Source organism: Amblyraja radiata, chromosome 14 (genome assembly GCF_010909765.2).
Source record: "Amblyraja radiata isolate CabotCenter1 chromosome 14, sAmbRad1.1.pri, whole genome shotgun sequence".
Classification (NCBI taxonomy): domain Eukaryota; kingdom Metazoa; phylum Chordata; class Chondrichthyes; order Rajiformes; family Rajidae; genus Amblyraja; species Amblyraja radiata.
This window is the reverse complement of record NC_045969.1, coordinates 28762579-28785212: the sequence shown is the minus strand read 5'-3', so window position 1 is coordinate 28785212 and position 22634 is coordinate 28762579. Positions and strand designations below refer to the sequence as shown.

General features: G+C 42.6%; 1 protein-coding gene across 1 annotated transcript; it reads left to right on the top strand.

Moving 5' to 3' along the window:
- Positions 1-1911: 1911 nt before the first annotated feature.
- Positions 1912-20646, top strand: cltrn (collectrin, amino acid transport regulator). The gene is made up of 6 exons (XM_033033516.1): positions 1912-2038; positions 6424-6482; positions 8162-8244; positions 16278-16394; positions 16486-16680; positions 19992-20646. Exons 1-6 carry the CDS (start codon positions 1939-1941, stop codon positions 20140-20142), a joined length of 705 nt encoding a protein of 234 aa, XP_032889407.1. The 5' UTR covers positions 1912-1938; the 3' UTR covers positions 20143-20646.
- Positions 20647-22634: the final 1988 nt, after the last annotated feature.

Genomic DNA, 22634 nt, shown 5'->3' with positions numbered 1-22634 from the left:
CCCCCTCCTCCCTCCCCCCCCCTCCTCCCTCCCCCCCTCCTCTCTCCCCCCCCTTCTCCCTCCCCCCCTCTCTCCTCTCTCCCCCTCTCCCCCTCTCTCGCCCCCTCTCTCCCCTCCCTCCTCTCTCCACCTCCCTCCTCTCTCCCCTCCTCTCTCCCCCTCCTCTCTCCCCCCTCCTCTCTCCCCCCTCCTCTCTCCCCCCCTCCTCTCTCCCCCCTCCTCTCTCCCCCCTCCTCTCTCCCCCCTCTTCTCTCCCCCCCCCTCTTCTCTCCCCCCCTCTTCTCTCCCCCCTCTTCTCTCCCCCTCTTCTCTCCCCCTCTTCTCTCCCTCCCATCTTCTCTCCCCCTCTTCTCTCCCCCTCTTCTCTCCCCCATCTTCTCTCCCCCCTCTTCTCTCCCCCTCTCCTTTCCCCTCCTCCCTCCTCCCTCCCTCCTCCTCTCCCCCCCCCTCCTCTCCCGCCCCTCCTCTCTCTCCACCTCCTCTCTCCCCACCTCCTCTCCAGTGACATTCGGTGAGGTCAATGGCTGGGGAGGCACTGGCTTCTAGCACATCCTAACTTAGTTGTGTGTGTGTGTGTGTGTGTGTGTTAGTTGTGTCCTTCCTCCCTTCTCTCCCTCCCTCCCTCCCTCCCTTCTCTCCTTTCCTCCCAGACACATCATGCACAGACAACTAACACACACACAACTAACACACACAACTAAAGATGATCCAGGATTTATAAAACACAACCCTTTAACTAACTCTGGAAATCTGCAGCAGTAAAAGTTATTTACACATGAACAAGGTCCCCATTTGCTTGCTCGGCATATTCAGAAATCAGAGTGGTGCTTTTGCTTGTTTTTGTTGTAGTTACTTGTTAACTTCAGCAAAATATGCATATGATGTGACTTCATCTTTTATTGATGTAACTCTTGTTAATCAGTGGTTTATGGCGGTAATAAAGACATATTCTGCATTGCTGAACAATTTGCTGGATAGCATAATTATTAACGTGCTGTGACTTTCTAAAAATATGTTCCGTCTCCACTCCATGTTGGCCAGAACCAGGCAAATACCCAACTCTCCTCCCAATGCACCAACACAGAGCTTGGGCCTCCCCTCCTCCAACGCTTTCACAGAGCCTCAGTTCTGTGTACCAGCACTGGAAACGTGCCCAATAGATCCTCTTTTACAGTGCAATTATCTGGAGGTGCTAGAAATATGGTTTGGAAGAGTGAAGCCTTAACCAAGAACTGGACAGTGAGCAGAGCCAAGTAGGTGTGGCATTCTGTCAGGAAAGAATCTGGCCACAGGTGTGAAGTTTCCTCAGTGTTGCTGTATGTCAAACAAATAAAGCCCATACCCTGCTCTTCCACCACAGCAGTCCGCAGACAGTTTTCTACTTTATCAGGATTGAGACTTCAGGGAAAGGGTTGAAAATGCAATGAACCCGACCCTCAGCTAAACAACCACCTTGTGTGTGGCTGCTACAAGCAGTGTGTTGACCCCGGATATGCAAGCACCAAGAATCTGCACTCGCAGAGATTTGTTCCATCCCCAGCATTGTGATATACTGTTCTTTTCATATTCCCACAAAACATTATTTTCCATTATACTACTTATCTCTGATGGAAATGATTGTGCAGAAAAATAACTGGCCATGAGTCAATCAGGTAATGGTCTGCAAAGAATGTTCTCGACCCTGTGAGAATAGGAAAGGGTGGAGCTTGTTGAGGGACACAGAGCAGATGGTCATTTAGCAGAATGCCTAATCAGCAGATTTTTCAAATAAACACCAAGACCTATCTTGACCAGAGTCTTAATCTCAGCAGACACTGCCCTCGAGGAAGCTGTTGTGCAGATGAAAATGTCATACATCTCTTTTCAGAGTGTGAATTTGCCATGATAGTCTTCACAGTAGTCTTTGTCAATGTTCATTCTGAACAGCCAGAGAACACAATGTGGAGTCACAACACAACATTCTGTGCTTTTCGTGCTGTTTCCAAGGACACATTGAGACAAACATTGACTGTGCCACAAGATTACAACCCATTGAAAGGTGAGCTTGGTCTGCACAAAACATATCTGGTCTGCCAGGAGCTGTCCACAATGGAGGACCATGTGCTGCAGTACACACTAACGATTGGAATAGGCACCACAAACAGTTTAGTCCTTTCCCATTACTGTACACAGAGGAGATGGAATCCATTTAATAAACCTGTAGAATTGTTTACTTGTAAAATGTAAGAAAAGAGAACATAGGTTTGTAGTGAGGGAGGAAAGGTTTAAAGAGGACCTGATAAAATATGAATTATCTGCATTAGTGGAATGCTCTGCTTTGACTGCGGAAGGTGACATTGGAATCTATTGTGTTACATATTGCAAATTTTATGAATAGGATACATTTGTAAAAATAATCATTGTGAACATACTAGTTTCCCCAGCAAAGATTTCTTTAATTTGAAGAAAAATTATCTGCATACAGATTGTTTTAAGCAAATTTGTGCCCAATTGGCTTGCTCACCCTGTGATTTAATCTTCTGGATCAGCCTACAATATGGGATCTTCAAGTCAAGTTGTCACATTTATTTATATAGCACATTTAAAAAACAACTCTCGTTGGCCAAAGTGCTTTACATTTGTTATAAGAATAGTATAAACAAACAAACTACATACATATATACATATAGCCCTCGCTCAGTGGACGTCAGGAAAGGCTTGGGAGTATAGATACGTTTTTAGTCTTGACTTAAAGGAGTCGATGGAGGGGGCAGTTCTGATGGGAAGGGGGATGCTGTTCCACAGTCTAGGAGCTGCAACCGCAAAGGCACGGTCGCCCCTAAGCTTATGCCTAGACCGCGGGATATTCAGCGGCTCCAAGTCGGCCGATCTGTGGGACCTGGAGGTGGAGTGGTGGGTGAGAAGACTTTTAATGTAGGAGGGGGCAAGCCATTGAGGGCTTTGTAGACATAGAGGAGGGTCTTGAAATGAAAACGGATTTGCACAGGAAGCCAGTGGATTGAGGCCAGGATCGGGGTGATGTGGTCCCTTTTTCGGGTGCCCGTCAGGAATCTCGCTGCGGCGTTTTGGACCAGTTGCAGGCGGGACAGGGAAGATTGGCTGATGCCAGTGTAAAGAGAGTTGCAGTAATCTAGGCGGGAGGAGATAAATGTGTGGATGATCTTTTCGAGGTCACCAAAGTGGAGGAATTGTTTTATTGTCTAAAGCTCTCCCCAATCCTCTTGGTCACCTCTTCAAAAACCTTAACTACATTTGAGAGATATGATTACCCATGCAGAAAGCCATATTGACTATACCTTATGGTGTCATAGAGTCAAATAGCATGGAAACAAGCCCAACTTACCCAAGATGGCCAAGATTTCCCATCTGCACAAGACCTACGTGCCCGCATTTGGCCCATCCCTCTAAATCTTTCCTATCTCTGTACTTGTACAAATGTCTTTTAAATATTGTTATAGTACCTGCCTCAACTACCTCCTCTGGCAGCTTGTTCCATATATCCACCATACTCTGTGTGAAGAAGTTTCCCCTCAGGTTCCTATCAAATCTTTCTCCTCTCACCTTAAACCATGTCCTCTCGTTCTTGATTCCTTTACTCTGGGGGAAAGACTCTGTGCATCATCCTATCTATTCCCGTCATGATCTTATCAACCTGACTTATGCCTCTTTTCACCGACTGGAGCCTCGGTATCCCTTGTCAGCTAGAATTCCCAAATCTTGCCAGTCTTGCCTTCACTCTAACAGGACCATGTTGACTGTAAACTCTTCCTTTCTCACTCTTAAAAGCATCTCACTTGCCAGATGTTCCTTTATCTGCTACCAGCCTCTCCCAATCAATCTTTGTAAGTTCTTGTCGAATGCCAGTAAAATAAGGCTTGCCCCAATTTAGGACTTTAAACTTTGGGACTATTCTAATCTCTTTCCATAACTATTTAAAAACTAATAGAATTATAGTCCCAAAAGGCAGCTAAATATGAGGTGCAAATTGGAGGAACAGCACCTCATATTTTGCTTGGGCAGCCTACGACCCAGCGGCATGATTGATTTTTCTAACCAAGTAACCTTTGCATTCCATCTCTCTCCTTCCCTCCCTTACCATTGTCCTCTTGCTAATTTCACTGTTTGTATCCCTTTGTTATCATTATCACCTTGTCCCCAGCCAACAATGGACCATCATGAGCTCATTGACGCAGGCTCTGCTTTGTTCTGTACCTTCCTATACCTCTAATTTCACCCTCCCTGACTTTCAGTCTGATGAAGGGTCTCAACCCAAAACGTGACCTATTCCTTTTCTCCAGAGTTGCTGCCTGACCCACTGAGTTACTCCAGCATTTTGTGTCCATCTTCGGTGTAAACCAGCATTTGCTGTTCCTTCTTACTCATGATCCAGTTAGCTAGCTCTATCTGGATTCCATGCAAGTTAACCTTCCAGAGCAGCCTACCATGCAGAAACTTATCAAAGGATTGCTGAAGTCAATATAGACAGCATCTAAGGCCTTGCCCCGGTCAACCTTTTTCATTTCCTGTTCAAAAAACTCGTAATTCATAATCTCCCACATACAAAACCATGCAACATATCAGTCCTTGTCTATCCAAGTCTGTCTGAAGAAGGGTTTCGGCCCAAAACGTTGCCTATTTTCTTCGCTCCATAGATGCTGCTGCACCCGTTGGGTTTCTCCAGCACCTTTGTCTACCCTGTCTAGCCAAATGCATATAGATCTTATCTCTCAGAATCTTCTCCAGAACTTGTCTACCACAGATGTTAGACTCACTGGTCTATATTCCAAAGCAATTCCTTGCAGCCCTTCTTAAATAGAGGCATAACAATAGTCACCCTACAGTCATCTGGCACCTCACCTGTGTATACCGTTGATTCATATATCTCGGCCATGTCTCCTGCAATTTCTTCTCTAGCTTCTCACAACGTCCTCGGATATGTCCGAGAGGTTGAACAAACTTGAATTGTTTTCTCCGAGAATTGTTCCGAGACTGAGAGGAAACCTTTTAGAAGGATATATAATTCTATTCATTTTTCCCAGGGTGGAAATGGCACTAGACTATAAGACATTGCTTTCAGGTCAATGTGCAGGGAAAGTTTCACAGAGAGTGGTGGGTGCTATGGAAGATGCTGCCGGGAATGGTGGTGGAGGTAGATATGACAGTGGCGTTTAAGAGGCTTTTAGATAGACACATGAATATGGAGGAAATGAGGGATATGGGTCACATGCAGGCAGAGGAGATTAGTTTAGCTTGACATCATGTTAGGCACCGATGTTGTGGGCCAAAGTGCCTGTTCCTGTGCGACATCCTCCTATGTTCTATGCTAGACGAACTCAGCGGGTCTGTGGAGGGATATGGACAGATGATATTTCTAGTCAAGACCCTTCTGACTGAAGAAGAATTTTTTGTCTGAGGTAGGATCCCAACCTGAAACGATGTGTGGCCACGTCCTTCCGCAGATACTGCCTGACCCGCTGAGATCCCCCAGCACTTTGGTTTTTGCTTACATCAATATTTTAATCAGTTATGACCACAGCAGTGACAGCTTTGTGAAGATACACAGGGTGTTTACCAGATCACCCATCCTTGTTTAATAATTAAACCTTGTACAAGCTAGAAGAAGCATTTTTACAACCGTTTTTTGGTGGTGGTTTATATAGTACGGTTCTCTGCGGGTTATTCCTGGCAGTGTCCTTCATTGTGAAGATGTTGTTTGTGCTTCTGCTTATTGTTTCTAATCCTTCAGTGGCTGCAGGGTCTGGAGCTGTAGCACCGGGTCAGCTCTGTTCCAAAGGTATGTCACACTCTACTGGAACTCCACTTTTTGTGAATTTAGAGGTTTTATACTTTTATCAATGTAATTAAATGATACATTGCGGAAACTAATCATATCATTTTACTATTGGTGTCACTTAATTTCAGAATTTTTGACCTAATTACGTTATTCAATTTCAAATCAGACTTTAAATCCCAATCAGGAATGACTTAAAGTCACAATGTTATACACTTGGTATATTTTGGCTGCTCCTCCTTTGGCTGCTACTTAGTAAAATGAAAACTGGAAAGACTTTTAACACTATTTGCGAATGTACAATGAGCCAATTCAACCTGAAATGTCACCTATTAATGCCCTCCAGAGATGCTCCCTGACCCGCTGAGTATCTCCAGCACTTTGTGTTTTATTTGTAAGCCAGCATCTGCAGTTCCTTGTGTCCCCAGTCTCCTGTAGTACTGTATGGAAAATCTGGCAAAATCTTAGGAATGAGATTTCAATTCACTAGTTCCTGAGTCAGACAACAAAACTGTCAGCTGAAGAGAGCTGAGCGAGTATTGTAAATGTATTCAGCAATGCAGGGAATCGTTTGGACAAACATTTGCTTTTCTGTGTGAGTTTGATATTTTTTTTATTATTATTCATTTCAGATTCATCTGATGCTTTTAAAGTGCGAATCAGCCTGAAGACAGCTCTTGGAGATGAGGCTGTAAGTTCATCTTTATTGGAGATGTATGTGATAACATGTGCAGAAATCAAGTGTAATTTTAATCTGAATATAAAGATGGAAAACTAAATGACTGCTAACAAGTAGAGGATGAATTCCTGGAATATACCTGAGATGATCTTTTCGTACACCAACATTGGAACAGACTATTTTAGATTGTACTCTGTTATGAGAAACACTCAGTTAATGATCTAGTTGCAAGAGTGATCATAATTCAAATTCAATAGTAAGTTAGTTCAACCTGAAGCTAGATTCTCAATCCAAACAAAATAAATGATGAACGTTTGAGGGCAAGTTGGTTGGGAAGACTGGGTAACTAAATTGAAGAGTGTGCTAGAACATAGAACATTTCAGCACGCGAATAGGCCATTCTTAAAAATCTCTTAAATGCCGCTATTGTATCTCCCTCCACCACCACTCCAGGCAGCTCGTTACTACCCTTTGTGTAAAAACTGGCCCACATATCTCCTTTAAACTGACCCCCTCTAAACTTTGCCCTCTAGTATTTCCAGCCTTGTATAAAGGTTATGACTGTCTACCCTGTATATATCATTTTATATACTACAATCAGATCTCCCCTCAATCTCCGGTGAACCAGGAAAAACAATCCATGTCTGTCCAGCTCCTCACTGTAGCTAATGCAGGCATCACTCTGGTAATCCTCCTCTGCACCCTCTCCAAAGACTCCTCTAATGGGGTGACTAAATCTCATAGGTTGATTATTTTTTGGGACCCTGGAGAGCCATGGAGTGTCAGTCCGATTAATAACTTCCTGCATTTTAGAAGAACCATGGTATGTGGTGATAGGATAGAAATGTGTTGCTGCAGAAGAACAACTATGATTTTGCTAAATGGTACACAGGTCCAAGGGACCGAATGGCTGACTGCCAATATTTCTTACCTTCTTATTATAGTTCATTGGATAAATAGGGAGGGAATAATTTCTCCGGTGAGGCCCAGAGCTTAAGAGTTAAGCTATGGATCAAAGGCCATGTCAGGAAGCAGTTTACATGCAAAGAGAAGTAGACATCTGAAATGCTCTCCTCAAAAGCAGTACAAAACCTAAGGATCAACTGAAAACTTCAAAACTGAAATGGATAAATCATTGTTATGCATGGACATTCAGAGTTATGAAACCCAAGCAAGTGGATGGAATTAAGATACACTTCAATGTATCTTAAGGGCAAAACAGATAGAGACTGCTCCTCCTACATAAAACGGTGATTGATAAAAGTTTAGCTGAACATCATTGCTCTATGTATAAACCCAGGAATCCAGGTCATGTTTACATAGTCAGCCACATATCCTTTTGGACTTATATTTAGATGCCAGGCAGCTCTGCACTAGGTAACTGATTGTGAGATTGTTTAATATTTTCAGTGATTGTTGGAAACACATTAACCTCATCATAGCGTCCAATGGAAACGATTCCAGTGAGAGTCTTCCAGCTCTGTTGATTCAGCACATTTTGTGCATTGCAAGGTTTTTAACCATAATCACTGAAGCAGCAAAAGTGATAATCCTGTGAGTTAATCTCTGTCCTACACGAAGCAGGCGCTGAACATGTTAAACATTACTACTTGTGTTTCCTTTTGGAAAGCTGAGATGGAGTAAGACATCTTAAAGCTGGCCTGATTGTTTTATTTCTTGTTCAATGACAGTATGATTGGGATGAGAGCGAACAATTCTACTTTCAAGCAACAGTAGCATATGGTATGAGAAAATCAATGAATAAACCATTTAAGTGAGTATTTCATTAAGTGAATCACGGGGCCATGCTTTGATTCTCACTCTTCTCCTATTACATCTCAGTATCATAGCCGAGGTATACTGTTAATTGTTAACAACTAACATATAATGTAATGAATTTTTGAAGACTCAGTAAAAATTCACTTTGCAGACTGCTGGAGTGCCACAGCAGGCCAGGCAGCATTTGTGCAGGAAATGGGATGACCATATTTTAGGTCATAACCCTTCTTTAGTTTAGTTTAGTTTAACCTGGAGGAAAACAGTGGAGTAGTAAAGTGGAAACAAAATGAAATCAAGATTCCTGCATTTGTATTCTCCTGTATCTCCAGAAATTCAAGTTAGTTTACAACCAGCAAGATGGTGTCGTCGTGTAGCCATTCTTTTGCATGCTGGTTCCAGAAGAGGATCTACTATCATCCATTCCAATGTTCCACTCTTTTAAATCTCTATTCAATTATAAATCTATCACAATTTCTAACAATACTAACAATATATTCTCTTTCATTTTCTCCCAGGTCGGCCCTTGCACTTTTTATCTGCACAAGTTTCTCTATTACTAATAATAATAATAATAATAAATTTTATTTATGGGCGCCTTTCAAGAGTCTCAAGGACACCTTACAAAAATTTAGCAAGTAGAGGAAAAACATGTAATCGGAATGAAATAAATAGTAGAGACATGACTAGTACACAAATTAAAGACAGAATTCAATTCAAAACACAATATGAGGCAATTCAAGCACAGATGAAAAGGGAGGGGGACGTGGGGCTAAGGATAGGCAGAGGTGAAGAGATGGGTCTTGAGGCGGGGCTGGAAGATGGTGAGGGACACGGAATTGCGGATCAGTTGGGGGAGGGAGTTCCAGAGCCTGGGAGTAGCCCTGGAGAAGGCTCTGTCCCCAAAACTGCGGAGGTTGGATTTGTGGATGGAGAAGAGACTGGCTGATGTGGATCTGAGGGACCGTGAGGGTTGGTAGGGGGAGAGGAGGTCAGTGAGATATGGGGGGGCCAGATGGTGGAGGGCTTTGTAGGTGAGGACCAGGATTTTGTAGGTGATCCGGTGGGAGATGGGAAGCCAGTGAAGTTGTTTGAGGACTGGAGTGATGTGATGCCAGGATTTGGTGTGGGTGATGAGTCGGGCGGCTGCGTTCTGGACCAGTTGGAGTCGGTTGATGTAGGTGGAGCTGTTGCCAAGGAGAAGTGAGTTGCAGTAGTCCAGTCGGGAGGAGATGAAGGCATGGATGAGTCTTTCAGCAGCGGGAGGTGTGAGAGAGGGTCTGATTTTGGCGATGTTGCGGAGGTGAAAGAAGGAGGTTTTAATGACATGGCGGATGTGAGGCTCAAGGGAGAGGGTGGAATCAAAGATCACGCCAAGGTTGCAGGCCTGGGGAGATGGGGAGACAGTGGTGCCGTCGATGGTGAGAGTGGGGTTATTGATTTTGCTGAGTGTGGATTTGGAGCCTATGAGGAGGAATTAATTACTGAATATTACTGTAATGCTGTACTACTATATTCTGCACTCTGGGATTTTTTTCTTTGGACTACCTGTTATACTTGTGTATGGACACAAGAAGCTGGAGTAACTCTTCAGACTCTACCCGAAACATCACCCATTCCTTCTCTCCAGAGATGCTGCATGTCCCGCTAAGTTACTCCAGCTTTTTGTGTCTGTCTTCGGTTTGAACCAGCATCTGCAGCTCCTTCCAACACCTACTTGGGTATGGCGTGATTGTATTCATGTATAGTAGGGTTTGACCAAACAACATGCATACAATTTAAATAATTGTATCTTGGTACATTTGACAATGATGAGCTGATACCAATAACCATGTGGAGCTCCTAATACCAGCCCCTAAGGATTGGGAGTGGTCAATATTAGTTCCCGGGGTCGCAGTGGGATCATTATCCATCATGAGTCTGACAGAAATAAATTCCAGGAAGAGGGTGTGATTGATATCAATCCTGGAGTGAATCTGGTTGCTCTCAGTACCTGGGGAGTTACTGTGGTTGATATCAGTCCCGAGACAAAGAGTGTGGTTAATATCAGTCCCTGGGGAGTGTCTGTAGTTAATATAAATCCCTGGAGGTTGAGTGTGCTCAATATATCTCTGGAGAATGGATGGCATCAACTCAGGCCTTGAGGAGTGTATGCATTTGATATTGGACTCGGATGTCTGGGTGCTCTTTGGTACCATTCCATAACAAATTGGTTGCAATCTCTCTCAATGTGATTTAATCATCTCTGTGGCTAATTTTGTTGATATTGGCCAGCACTCAACCTCCATCCAGGTCTGACCCTACTCTCTTTTGACTCTTCCTTCCCATTTCTCCCATTCTGGTCTATTTTAATTGCGTGGATATGTTTATGAAATTGCCTCAATGTCTGCAGGTGGCAGTGTGCAGTAACCTTCAACACTATTTTACTTTCTCTAGAGAAGTCAAAAACAGTGACCATTTTTTGTAACTGATGGTTCCAAAACAACAGAAAAATTAAATGGGGGAATGGTATTTCTCTGAAAATCAATTCAATGAGCCAAATAGCCCCCCTCCATGTTATTAGGAAATGTAATAAAGGAAATGTCAAAATAGCAACATCTATCTGGGATGCTCTGTTCTTTAGAGGCAGTAATTTAGTACATTTAAGGTTTTAGCCTTATAGCTTTCAAAATTCTTGGTTTCCGTAACAATAATGTTTGGAGCGTCTACATTCTAAAATGTGTCATGAATGTTATCATATACTCTATTATGAGGGAATAAAGTTCATTTGTTTTATGATAAGGATTCCAAAAATACTCTACTTTAGCTGTAAATCAGTTGCAGATTGCCTTAAACTCCGCTATAAAAATATTGAAGTGTGACACGGGTGGTTTTAAACTGAATAAGGGGGGTGGGGTGTCGAATGGGCTAGTGGAGGATGGAGTTAAAGGGAAAGGGTTTCTTAAATGTGTGAGCGTAGAGACAGAGGGGTGTAAAATGAGGGTAGAAGCAATAGGTAGCAAGGTGAAAAGTAAAAGTGGCAGGCCGGAAAATCCAGGGCAAAAATCAAAAAGGGCCACTTTTCAACAAAATTGTATAAGGGGTAAGAGTGTTGTAAAAACAAGCCTGAAGGCTTTGTGTCTCAATGCAAGGAGCATTCGTAATAAGGTGGATGAGTTGAATGTGCAGATAGCTATTAATGACTATGATATAGTTGGGATCACGGAGACATGGCTCCAGGGTGACCAAGGCTGGGAGCTGAACATCCAGGGATATTCAATATTCAGGAGGGATAGAGAGAAAGGAAAAGGAGGTGGGGTAGCGTTGCTGATTAGAGAGGAGATTAACGCAATGGAAAGGAAGGACATTAGTTTGCAGGATGTGGAATCGGTATGGGTAGAGCTGCGAAACACTAAGGGGCAGAAAACGCTGGTGGGTGTTGTGTACAGGCCACCTAACAGTAGTAGTGAAGTTGGAGATGGTATCAAACAGGAAATTAGAAATGCGTGCGACAAAGGCAAAACTGTTATAATGGGTGACTTCAATCTACATATAGATTGGGTGAATCAAATTGGCAGGGGTGCTGAGGAAGAGGATTTTTTGGAATGTATGCGGGATAGTTATCTAAATCAACATGTAGAGGAACCAACGAGAGAGCAGGCTATTTTAGACTGGGTATTGAGTAATGAGGAAGGGTTAGTTAGCAGTCTTGTTGTACGTGCCCCCTTGGGCAAGAGTGACCATAATATGGTTGAGTTCTTCATTAGGATGGAGAGTGACATTGTTAATTCAGAAACAATGGTTCTGAACTTAAAGAAAGGTAACTTTGAGGGTATGAGACGTGAATTGGCCAAGATTGACTGGCAATTAATTCTAAAAGGGTTGACGGTGGACATGCAATGGAAGACATTTAAAGACTGCATGGATGAACTACAAAAATTGTTCATCCCAGTTTGGCAAAAGAATAAATCAGGGAAGGTAGTGCATCCGTGGATAACAAGGGAAATCAGGGATAGTATCAAAGCGAAGGATGATGCGTACAAATTAGCCAGAAAAAAGCAGCATACCGGAGTACTGGGAGAAATTCAGAGACCAGCAGAGGAGGACAAAGGGCTTAATTAGGAAAGGAAAAATAGATTATGAAAGAAAACTGGCAGGGAACATAAAAACTGACTGCAAAAGTTTTTATAGATATGTGAAAAGAAAGAGATTAGTTAAAACAAATGTAGGTCCCTTGCAGTCAGAAACGGGTGAGTTGATCATGGGGAACAAGGATATGGCGGACCAATTGAATAACTACTTTGGTTCTGTCTTCACTAAGGAAGACATAAATAATCTGCCGGAAATAGCAGGGGACCGCGGGTCAAAGGAGTTGGAGGAATTGAGTGAAATCCAGGTTAGCCGGGAAGTGGTGTTGGGTAAATTAAATGGATTAAAGGCCGATAAATCCCCAGGGCCAGATAGGCTGCATCCCAGAGTACTTAAGGAAGTAGCTCCAGAAATAGTGGATGCATTAGTAATAATCTTTCAAAACTCTTTAGATTCTGGAGTAGTTCCTGAGGATTGGCGGGTAGCAAACGTAACCCCACTTTTTAAGAAGGGAGGGAGAGAGAAAACGGGGAATTACAGACCAGTTAGTCTAACATCGGTAGTGGGGAAACTGCTAGAGTCAGTTATTAAAGATGGGATAGCAGCACATTTGGAAAGTGGTGAAATCATTGGACAAAGTCAGCATGGATTTACAAACGGTAAATCATGTCTGACGAATCTTATAGAATTTTTCGAGGATGTAACTAGTAGCGTGGATAGGGGAGAACCAGTGGATGTGGTGTATCTGGACTTCCAGAAGGCTTTCGACAAGGTCCCACATAAGAGATTAGTTTACAAACTTAAAGCACACGGCATTGGGGGTTCAGTATTGATGTGGATAGAGAACTGGCTGGCAAACAGGAAGCAAAGAGTAGGAGTAAACGGGTCCTTTTCACAATGGCAGGCAGTGACTAGTGGGGTACCGCAAGGCTCAGTGCTGGGACCCCAGCTATTTACAATATATATTAATGATCTGGATGAGGGAATTGAAGGCAATATCTCCAAGTTTGCGGATGACACTAAGCTGGGGGGCAGTGTTAGCTGTGAGGAGGATGCTAGGAGACTGCAAGGTGACTTGGATAGGCTGGGTGAGTGGGCAAATGTTTGGCAGATGCAGTATAATGTGGATAAATGTGAGGTTATCCATTTTGGTGGCAAAAACATGAAAGCAGACTATTATCTAAATGGTGGCCGACTAGGAAAAGGGGAGATGCAGCGAGACCTGGGTGTCATGGTACACCAGTCATTGAAAGTGGGCATGCAGGTGCAGCAGGCAGTGAAGAAAGCGAATGGTATGTTAGCTTTCATAGCAAAAGGATTTGAGTATAGGAGCAGGGAGGTTCTACTGCAGTGGTACAGGGTCTTGGTGAGACCACACCTGGAGTATTGCGTACAGTTTTGGTCTCCAAATCTGAGGAAGGACATTATTGCCATAGAGGGAGTGCAGAGAAGGTTCACCAGACTGATTCCTGGGATGTCAGGACTGTCTTATGAAGAAAGACTGGAGAGACTTGGTTTATACTCTCTAGAATTTAGGAGATTGAGAGGGGATCTTATAGAAACTTACAAAATTCTTAAGGGGTTGGACAGGCTAGATGCAGGAAGATTGCTCCCGATGTTGGGGAAGTCCAGGACAAGGGGTCACAGCTTAAGGATAAGGGGGAAATCCTTTAAAACCGAGATGAGAAGAACTTTTTTCACACAGAGAGTAGTGAATCTCTGGAACTCCCTGCCACAGAAGGTAGTCGAGGCCAGTTCATTGGCTATATTTAAGAGGGAGTTAGATGTGGCCCTTGTGGCTAAGGGGATCAGAGGGTATGGAGAGAAGGCAGGTACGGGATACTGAGTTGGATGATCAGCCATGATCATATTGAATGGCGGTGCAGGCTCGAAGGGCCGAATGGCCTACTCCTGCACCTAATTTCTATGTTTCTATGTTTCTATGTTTCTGACATAAAGTATAATAAGTATTAGGTAAGTATATTTCTTGCATATACCTTGCTTATTTCTTGCAAGACCTGGTAATGTTCTGGATTTCTCAGGAAGCTGGTAGTTCTTCTCAATCCCTCAATTTGAATAGATAGGATTCTGTATTATACAGATTAATTTCAAAAGAGATTGTACCTTCTCAAGAGATTTAGCAAGTCCTAATCCAGTGTAGAAATGAAGATATACCCAAAGTTATCTCTGTATGTGTTAGACCTGATAAAGCCCCAGAAGTTAATTATAGTCTGTGAATTATTGACAAGCATTGATTGGGAATCAATGAACAGAACAGGAATTAGGTTGAAGGGAATCAAGGCAAAGAGTGATGGGTGCTAAGGTAGCAGCAGTGAAGGATCTGTTGATTTCAAGAGAAAATGCATATTGTAATATTGATGAATGTATCAGGGTGGAAAAGTATTTTTATATGTTACCTCTGCTGTCATTTGAATGAGCTGGACACCAGGTAACAGAGGGCCTGCACATAATTAACATAGCATTTATGCTTTCGGAGACATGTGTAAACTTGGTTAATGTCATGCTTAGTTTAGTTTAATTTAGAGATACTGTGTGGAAATAAACGCTTTGGCGCACCGTGTCCATGCCGACCAACGATCAACCGTTCACGCTAGTTCTATCCAACACACTAGGGACAATTTATAGTAGCCAATTAACCTACAAACCTGCACGTCTTTAGAATGTAGGAGGAAACCAGTGCACCCGGAGAAAACCCACGAGGTCACAGGGAGAACATACAAACTCTGTACAGACAGTATCCATAATCAGGACTGAACCCAGGTCTCTAGCACTGTAAGGCAGCATCTCGACCACTGCACCACTGTGCCGCACTAGCACTACAGAGTGGAATTTTTACACCTTCAGAATTGCAAATTTCAGCGTTGTCTGAACAACATTCCAGATCAAAATGTTTCTTGCAGTTTACTTTCCCAATGCACAATATTCTAATATTTCGATTACATGCATCTTTTAGTATAAATACATTGAAGCCAACAGGACCACATTGCAATGTGCCTTAAATATTTTATATTCTCAATGCATATCTGCAAAATATTTCTCTGGCCACAGTCTTCAGTTATGGTTTCTGTTTAAGTAAAGAGGCCAAAAAACAAACAATTGTAGTTAAATAGGGAGAAAGCATAGAAACATAGAAACATAGAAATTAGGTGCAGGAGTAGGCAATTCGGCCCTTCGAGCCTGCACCGCCATTCAATATGATCATGGCTGATCATCCAACTCAGTATCCCGTACCTGCCTTCTCTCCATACCCTCTGATCCCCTTAGCCACAAGGGCCACATCTAACTCCCTCTTAAATATAGCCAATGAACTGGCCTCGACTACCCTCTCTGGCAGAGAGTTCCAGAGATTCACCACTCTCTGTGTGAAAAAAGTTCTTCTCATCTCGGTTTTAAAGGATTTCCCCCTTATCCTCAAGCTGTGACCCCTTGTCCTGGACTTCCCCAACATCGGGAGCAATCTTCCTGCATCTAGCCTGTCCAACCCCTTAAGAATTTTATAAGTTTCTATAAGATCCCCTCTCAATCTCCTAAATTCTAGAGAGTATAAACCAAGTCTATCCAGTCTTTCTTCATAAGACAGTCCTGACATCCCAGGAATCAGTCTGGTGAACCTTCTCTGCACTCCCTCTATGGCAATAATGTCCTTCCTCAGATTTGGAGACCAAAACTGTACGTAATACTCCAGGTGTGGTCTCACCAAGACCCTGTACAACTGCAGTAGAACCTCCCTGCTCCTATACTCAAATCCTTTTGCTATGAATGCTAACATACCATTCGCTTTCTTCACTGCCTGCTGCACCTGCATGCCTACTTTCAATGACTGGTGTACCATGACACCCAGGTCTCGCTGCATCTCCCCTTTTCCTAGTCGGCCACCATTTAGATAATAGTCTGCTTTCCTGTTTTTGCATGTTGAAGTTATGCCCATTGCTGTTTTTATAGTGTGTCCGATGTGCACATATGTGAGGAAACAAAAAGGATCTCATTTTATTTTGTGGTGACAGATCCACATACAGCATTGAAACCTCTTCCCAAGACACATGTGGAAAAAGCAATCAGGTAGGCTTTACACTGTTTGAACACTACGTATCACTTACTTGTGATTAATTAGCTTAATCTTTCATTTAACATTCTGTTTTGGTCATTTCAGAATGGTCAGAGCCAGATTCAATAATGCCTTTTCGCTGGATGACAACACACTGGAGTTTATTGGTATTGAACCTACATTAGCCCCAGCCCGGGAGCAACCTGTCACTGTGTGGCTGATAATTTTTGGTATCATCATCGGCTTGATAGTATTTGGTTTAATTATGATAATTGTGACCGGCCATCGAGAAAAAATGAGGTAAGTATTTCAAAACATATATTTCCCTCTTCAATCCAGGATCAAACAGTTGGGGAATGAGGGGGATTTATGAAGGAGTTTCTCCCTGGGTTAAATGATGAATGCAAAGTCCTTGTGAACCATCTGTGCAGTTCTAGTTGCTCCATTGCTGGAAGGGTGTGGAATGGGGGAGGGGGGGGGGGGGGGGGTTTAGAATATGAGGTGCTCTCTCCCCTCTTCCCTGTGCCCAATCTACTTGCATACAAAATTAGGTAACTGACTAACAACCCCTCTCTTTTTTCTCCTCTCTTTCCTCTGCCCACCAGGATGCGCACCCATTTCTCCCACTATCCCACCACCCGTTCCCCTTCCCAGAGTCCCCTTCCATCTCCATCCTTTCCCCTAGCTTCCCATTTCATGTCTCTTCTCTCCTTATTCGCAGTAATTTGTTTTCATCTCTGACCATCGTCCAACTACAGTATCTGCTAATTATACCCCCATCACCTGTACCCACATGTCACTTGCCTGGCTTTGTCCCACCCCCACCCCCACCCCCACCCCCACCTCTCCTCCAGCTTTTCCTCTTTACTACGATCAATCTGCAGAAGGATCGTGACCCGAAACGTCGCCATGTCCTCCAAGGATCCTAAAAGCAAGAGTGGAGTCTGGTGCAGTACTTAAACATTAGCCTTATCGATCACTCATCGTGAAGCTAGAATAACCTTGGAACACTTGCTTCTTCAGGCTTCTGTTAACACACTGCAGTGTGGGACAAGGAACCTATTGATGTTTGATGCCATTGCATAGTGTACATTTGAGAGTTATAAGCAAAGTGAACTGTGAATTATCAGTCACTACCTCAACCCACACGTAGGAAGGTTCCCGCACAACTCATCAATGCTGGCTCCACTATGGGGCACAAACACAAGTATACAAAATTATAATAGGCATAGATAGAGATTCCCAGGATGGAAATGTTAAGCACTAGGGGGGATAACTTTATGGTGAGAGAGCAAAGTTTAAAGGAGATATGCAGGGCACATTTTTAGTGGTGGGTGCCCGAAACACACGCTGCCAGGGGTGGTGGAGGCAGATACGCCATTGATGTTTAAGAGGCTTTTAGGTGAACACATGTATATGCACGGTAGGGAGGAATATGGATATTGTGCAGAGATTACAGTAATTTAACCTGTCATCATGTTTGGCACAGATATTGTGAGCTGAAGAACCTGTTCCTGTGCTGTACTGTTCTATGTTAAGTCATGCCTCGTGCAATATGAGCTGAGTGAACTGTGCCTCAAATCTGCTCCATCAATTAAACCAAAGGCTGATCTTGTGCTTCTGCTCTGCTTTCCTATCCTCAAATTTTCTGATTTATTTAAAACCCAAATAGCTATCCCTCTCAACTTTGAATGTGGACAACAACCCATCATTCTTAGCCCTCTGAGGTAGAAAATTCTAAAGATTTGTAGCTCTCTGTGAAAATTAATTTCTACTTATACAACATAGAAACAGGCTCTTCGACCCACCGTGTCCATGCAAACCAAGTTGCCACACTGGGCTTGTCCCAATTGCCTGCATTTGGCCCATAGCCCTCGAAACAGCTCCTAACCAGTTCCGATCCTCTCCAAGTATCTTTAAAAAGTCATATTATATCTGCTTCCATGGCTTTTTCTGGCACTTCATTCCAGGTATGGACTCCCCTCAGCATGAAAAGGTTTCCCTGAGGTCTCTCTTAAAAAGCTCCCATCTCATCAAGTCATTGCTCTCTAGTTTTAGAACCTTCTCTCCAGAGAAAAAGACTGTGAGCATTCACTATATCCATGCCCCTCATGATATTGTACACCTCAATAAGGTCACCCCTCAGCCTCCTATTACCTAAAGGGGAATGGCAAGTGGTAATCAGGAGAAGGCTTCCTTGCCTATGTTTGTCCTAATGCCATAAGACTTTGTGGAATGTTGAAACAATGTTAAGGACTCCAATGCTATGGTGGTCCTGCCCTTCCAGTGGCTCAGGATGTATCCAAGGATTTGATGAAACATAAAAACATAGAAAATAGGTGCAGGAGTAGGCCATTCGGCCCTTCGAGCTTGCACAGCCATTCAATATGATCATGGCTGATCATCCAACTCAGTATCCTGTACCTGCCTTCTCTCCATACCACCTGATCCCTTTAGCCACAAGGGCCACATCTAACCCTCTTAAATATAGCCAATGAACTGGCCTCAACTACCTTCTGTGGCAGAGAGTTCCAGAGATTCACCACTCTCTGTGTGAGGGACTCTAGCTCAAAATATAACCATCACTAAGTCGTTGCTGTTTAAATTGTATCTTCCGGCATTTATGCGGTTGGCATTGATAGTTGACCAGGCTGGAAGTACCCTTGATTTACTACAATATGGTGCCTGGGTCAAAGATAGATGACCGTTGGGTTCTTAATTTTCGCTGCAGTTTGAACTTTCAGTTAAAATTATTTCCTTGACTTATTTCAAATCTCCACAAGCCACTGTTTGTGTACTGTTGGCACAAATGCTAAATCCATGATTTTTATTATGGCTGCACCTCCGTGTTTATGTCATTAACATTCATGCAAGAGTGAAATCTGGATCATAGCTTTTACTGGACATGCAATCAGTGGGTCCAATGTTCAAAAGCAAATGTTTGACTCAGAAAATCAGTGCTAGCATTGAACAAGAAATTATTTGTTTACTATTTCTAAAAAAAATGATCAATCTCAATTTGAAATTGAGCAACTGGCTTCTGGCAAACTGTATTTGCTCAATAATTGTAAACCATTAGCACGATGAGAACAGCAGATGTTGAAAGAATCACAGAATGATCCAACACCAAAAACAACTTGCATTTACGCAGCAACCTTTACAATGGCAAAGCATTCCAAGCGCTACATAGGAGCAATATAAAACTAAATAATACTAAACAACATAATTTAAAGGGTAAATGATCAGAAACTTGGTCAAAGGTTGATTTTAAAGGGGAAATAAGAAGGAGAATCAATGAGTCAGAAATGTATGGAATAGAAGGAAGACATTTACAATCTTGCCCTTGATTTAGTGGCTAACATAGTCTTACATCTCTTATAAAAGTTAACCCCCAGCATATCTTTCCTGCTTCAACTCCAAATTGTCCCGATGAAATCACAACAGGAAATAAATTAAAGAAGCATTTTTTTAATTAGGTTTGACGGCAAATCCTACATTGGAATTACGTTTTAAACTGAGTTCAAATAAAAGCAATGAATCCGAGTTGGAGAGAGTTTATTCGAACCATGCATATCACATATATTTTCTCTAATGTACCTTTGTTATTGTAGGAAAGCAAAAGCTGCTGAAAAGGAAGAAGAAAATGAAGAAGAAAATTTCAAAGGGGCTGAGAATGGAATCCACTGCAGAACACTGGGAGGGAGTGAAGGATGTCAAAATGAAGCATTCCGTCCAGATGATGATAGCTTAACAACACTATAAAATCAGCTCTGCCCTACCATCCATGCAGGCCATTGCAGCCTTAAGTACATTAATGGTAGAATTAACTCAGTAAGTAAGTGTTATTAAAATTAAACTCCAACCCTTAAATCAGTTCAGTTTTACTTATAATTTTCTTTTTAGAGAGTACATTTGCTTCATGTTGAATGAAGATAGATGTGTAGCAATGTTAAACATTGCAGCAAATCCGTAATTGCTAAATTGTGTCTAAAGTTGGAGTCTTGCTTATCTTTCTTTATTGTGCTGAATACTGATCACTTAAGAGAATATTAACCTGGTTCATGGTGAGGGACTGCATATAGTATTCTTGCTTTCATAGGTCGGGACATTGAGTGTGAGAGTCAGGAAGTCATGATGCAGCTTTATGAGACTTTGGTTAGACTACATTTGGAGTATTGCGTGCAGTTCTATTCACTCCATTACACGAAGGATGTGAAGGCTTTGAAAAGGAGGCAGAGGAGGTTTACCAAAATAATATCTGGTTTAAAGGGTTTAGCTAAAGGGAGAGGTTGGAATGATTTGAATAGTTTTCTCTGGAGCGCCAGAGGTTGCAGAGAGACCAAGTAGTATGTAAAATTATGAGGCACAGATAGGATAAACAGTCCTTCCCAGGATGGAAAAATCAATTACTAAAGGGCATAGTTTAAAGTTTTTACACAGAGAGTGTTGAGTGCCTGGAATGCGCTGCTGGGGATGGTGGTTGAGGCAGGCACAATAGTGGCATTTAAAATACTTAGATAGGCGCTTGGATATGCAGGAAATGGAGGGATATGGGTTGTGTGCAGGCAGATAAGAGTTGGGTTTGTCATCAGGCTCGACACAGACATTGTGAGCCTAAGGGCCTGCTTTCGTGCTGTACTGTTCTACGATCTATGTTTTGTGTTCTAAATATTGGCTTTGCAATTAAACCATGCCAGCTCAACTTCAAGCAGTTGTCTCTGTCAATCTATTTTTCCATGGTTAATTTTTGTGTTTTTTCACCAAGTATACTTTTAATTAAAATTCTATAATTAATTAAACATGCTATAGTTATTTTAGTTATTTTATATTATTTTGGCGTATATGTAATGGTACATTTTCAAATTAAAAGAAAAATATATAAAGAAAAAATGTAAAATAATAGGCCTGTAGGATAATTGGCTTGGCATAATTGTAAATTATCCCTAGTGTGGGTGGGATGGTGTTAGTGTGTGGGGATCATTGGTTGGGCAGACTCTGTGGGCCGAAGGGCCTGTTTCTGCGCTGTTTCACTAAATTAAAGTAAGCTCCATTTCAGTCATCAACATGCTTTAACCCTTGCATTACATTCCACCCCTTGAAGTTGTCTGTCTACAGCATGCATATAACTGTGTTACGATACGATACGATTGTTGCCGTGATTATACAGCTAGCTCTTCTATCTTCCTAATCTACAAACCTTGCAATGGGATAACATATGTACTTTCTTAAGTTGTCATCTAAAAAATATAAAGAACAATATATTGTAATATGTGTATAATACAAAGCCTAACAATCACATGTGAAATAATGCAATCCATGGATGAACTTCAATATTCATTCCCCAGTTTCACATTTGTGCCCATCAACTTGAGTTCTGCAATTCCTCTTATCCAATCTCAGATAAGCAGCGTTCAAAGTTTTTCAGCGAAGTGCTTGTGTTAATGTAGATTCAAGTTCCAATGCTCTAACTTGGAAAGTTTCTGACTACTGCTTATGTAGGCTGGTAAAGAACAAGCCGGCGGGCTCTAGTTCTGTCTCTCTCTCTTTCTCTCTCTCTTGATCTCTCCAGTGAGTCAAAGTTTCAAACGTTTTGTTACACTTTGCATTCCACAAGTGCACATAGTATATGTTTGTTCAGTCCTTTAGATAATGTCTGTCTGGCCAATGCCTGACAAATCAAATCATCGCAAGCATTTAGACACAAGGAACTGCAGATGCTAGAATCTTGAGCAAAACAAAATGTGTTGGAGGAACTCAATGTGTCAGGCACCAACTGTGGAAGGTTTGAAGAAGGGCCCCCACCTGAAACATTGTCCATTCCCTACAGGATGCTGCCTGGCTCGCTGAGTTCCTCCAACACAAAGGACAAAGGACATTTATTGTCACATACACCAATTGGGGTAGTGAAATTTGAGTTGCCATTGCAGCACACAAATAAAATAAACACAACATTATAGAATTTAACATTAAACATAAAAAAACATCTCCCCACAGCGGGATCAACGTTTCCCACTGTGAGGGAAGGCAGCAAAGTTGAGTCCACATCCTCACGTTCACCCTATTGAGGCCTCCGCAGTCGCCGCAACGGTGGCCCGATGTTTCAGGCCCTCTCGCTGGGATGATGGAACTCCGGTGTCGGAAGAACACTCTCAGCGGCTTGGAGTTCCAAAACGGCCGTTTGCTACCGGAGACCACAGGCCGCGCTGGGCGGAGCTCCAACACTGGCGATCTCGGCGAACGATCCCAGGCTCCGC

Coding starts and splice junctions, on each gene's coding strand:
- cltrn (XM_033033516.1), top strand. CDS start 1,939: ATGTGGAGTCACAACACAACATTCTGTGCTTTTCGTGCTGTTTCCAAG. Junction 8,245..16,277: donor TCAATGAATAAACCATTTAA/GTGAGTATTTCA, acceptor CTGTTTTTATAG/TGTGTCCGATGTGCACATAT. Junction 16,681..19,991: donor GGCCATCGAGAAAAAATGAG/GTAAGTATTTCA, acceptor TTGTTATTGTAG/GAAAGCAAAAGCTGCTGAAA.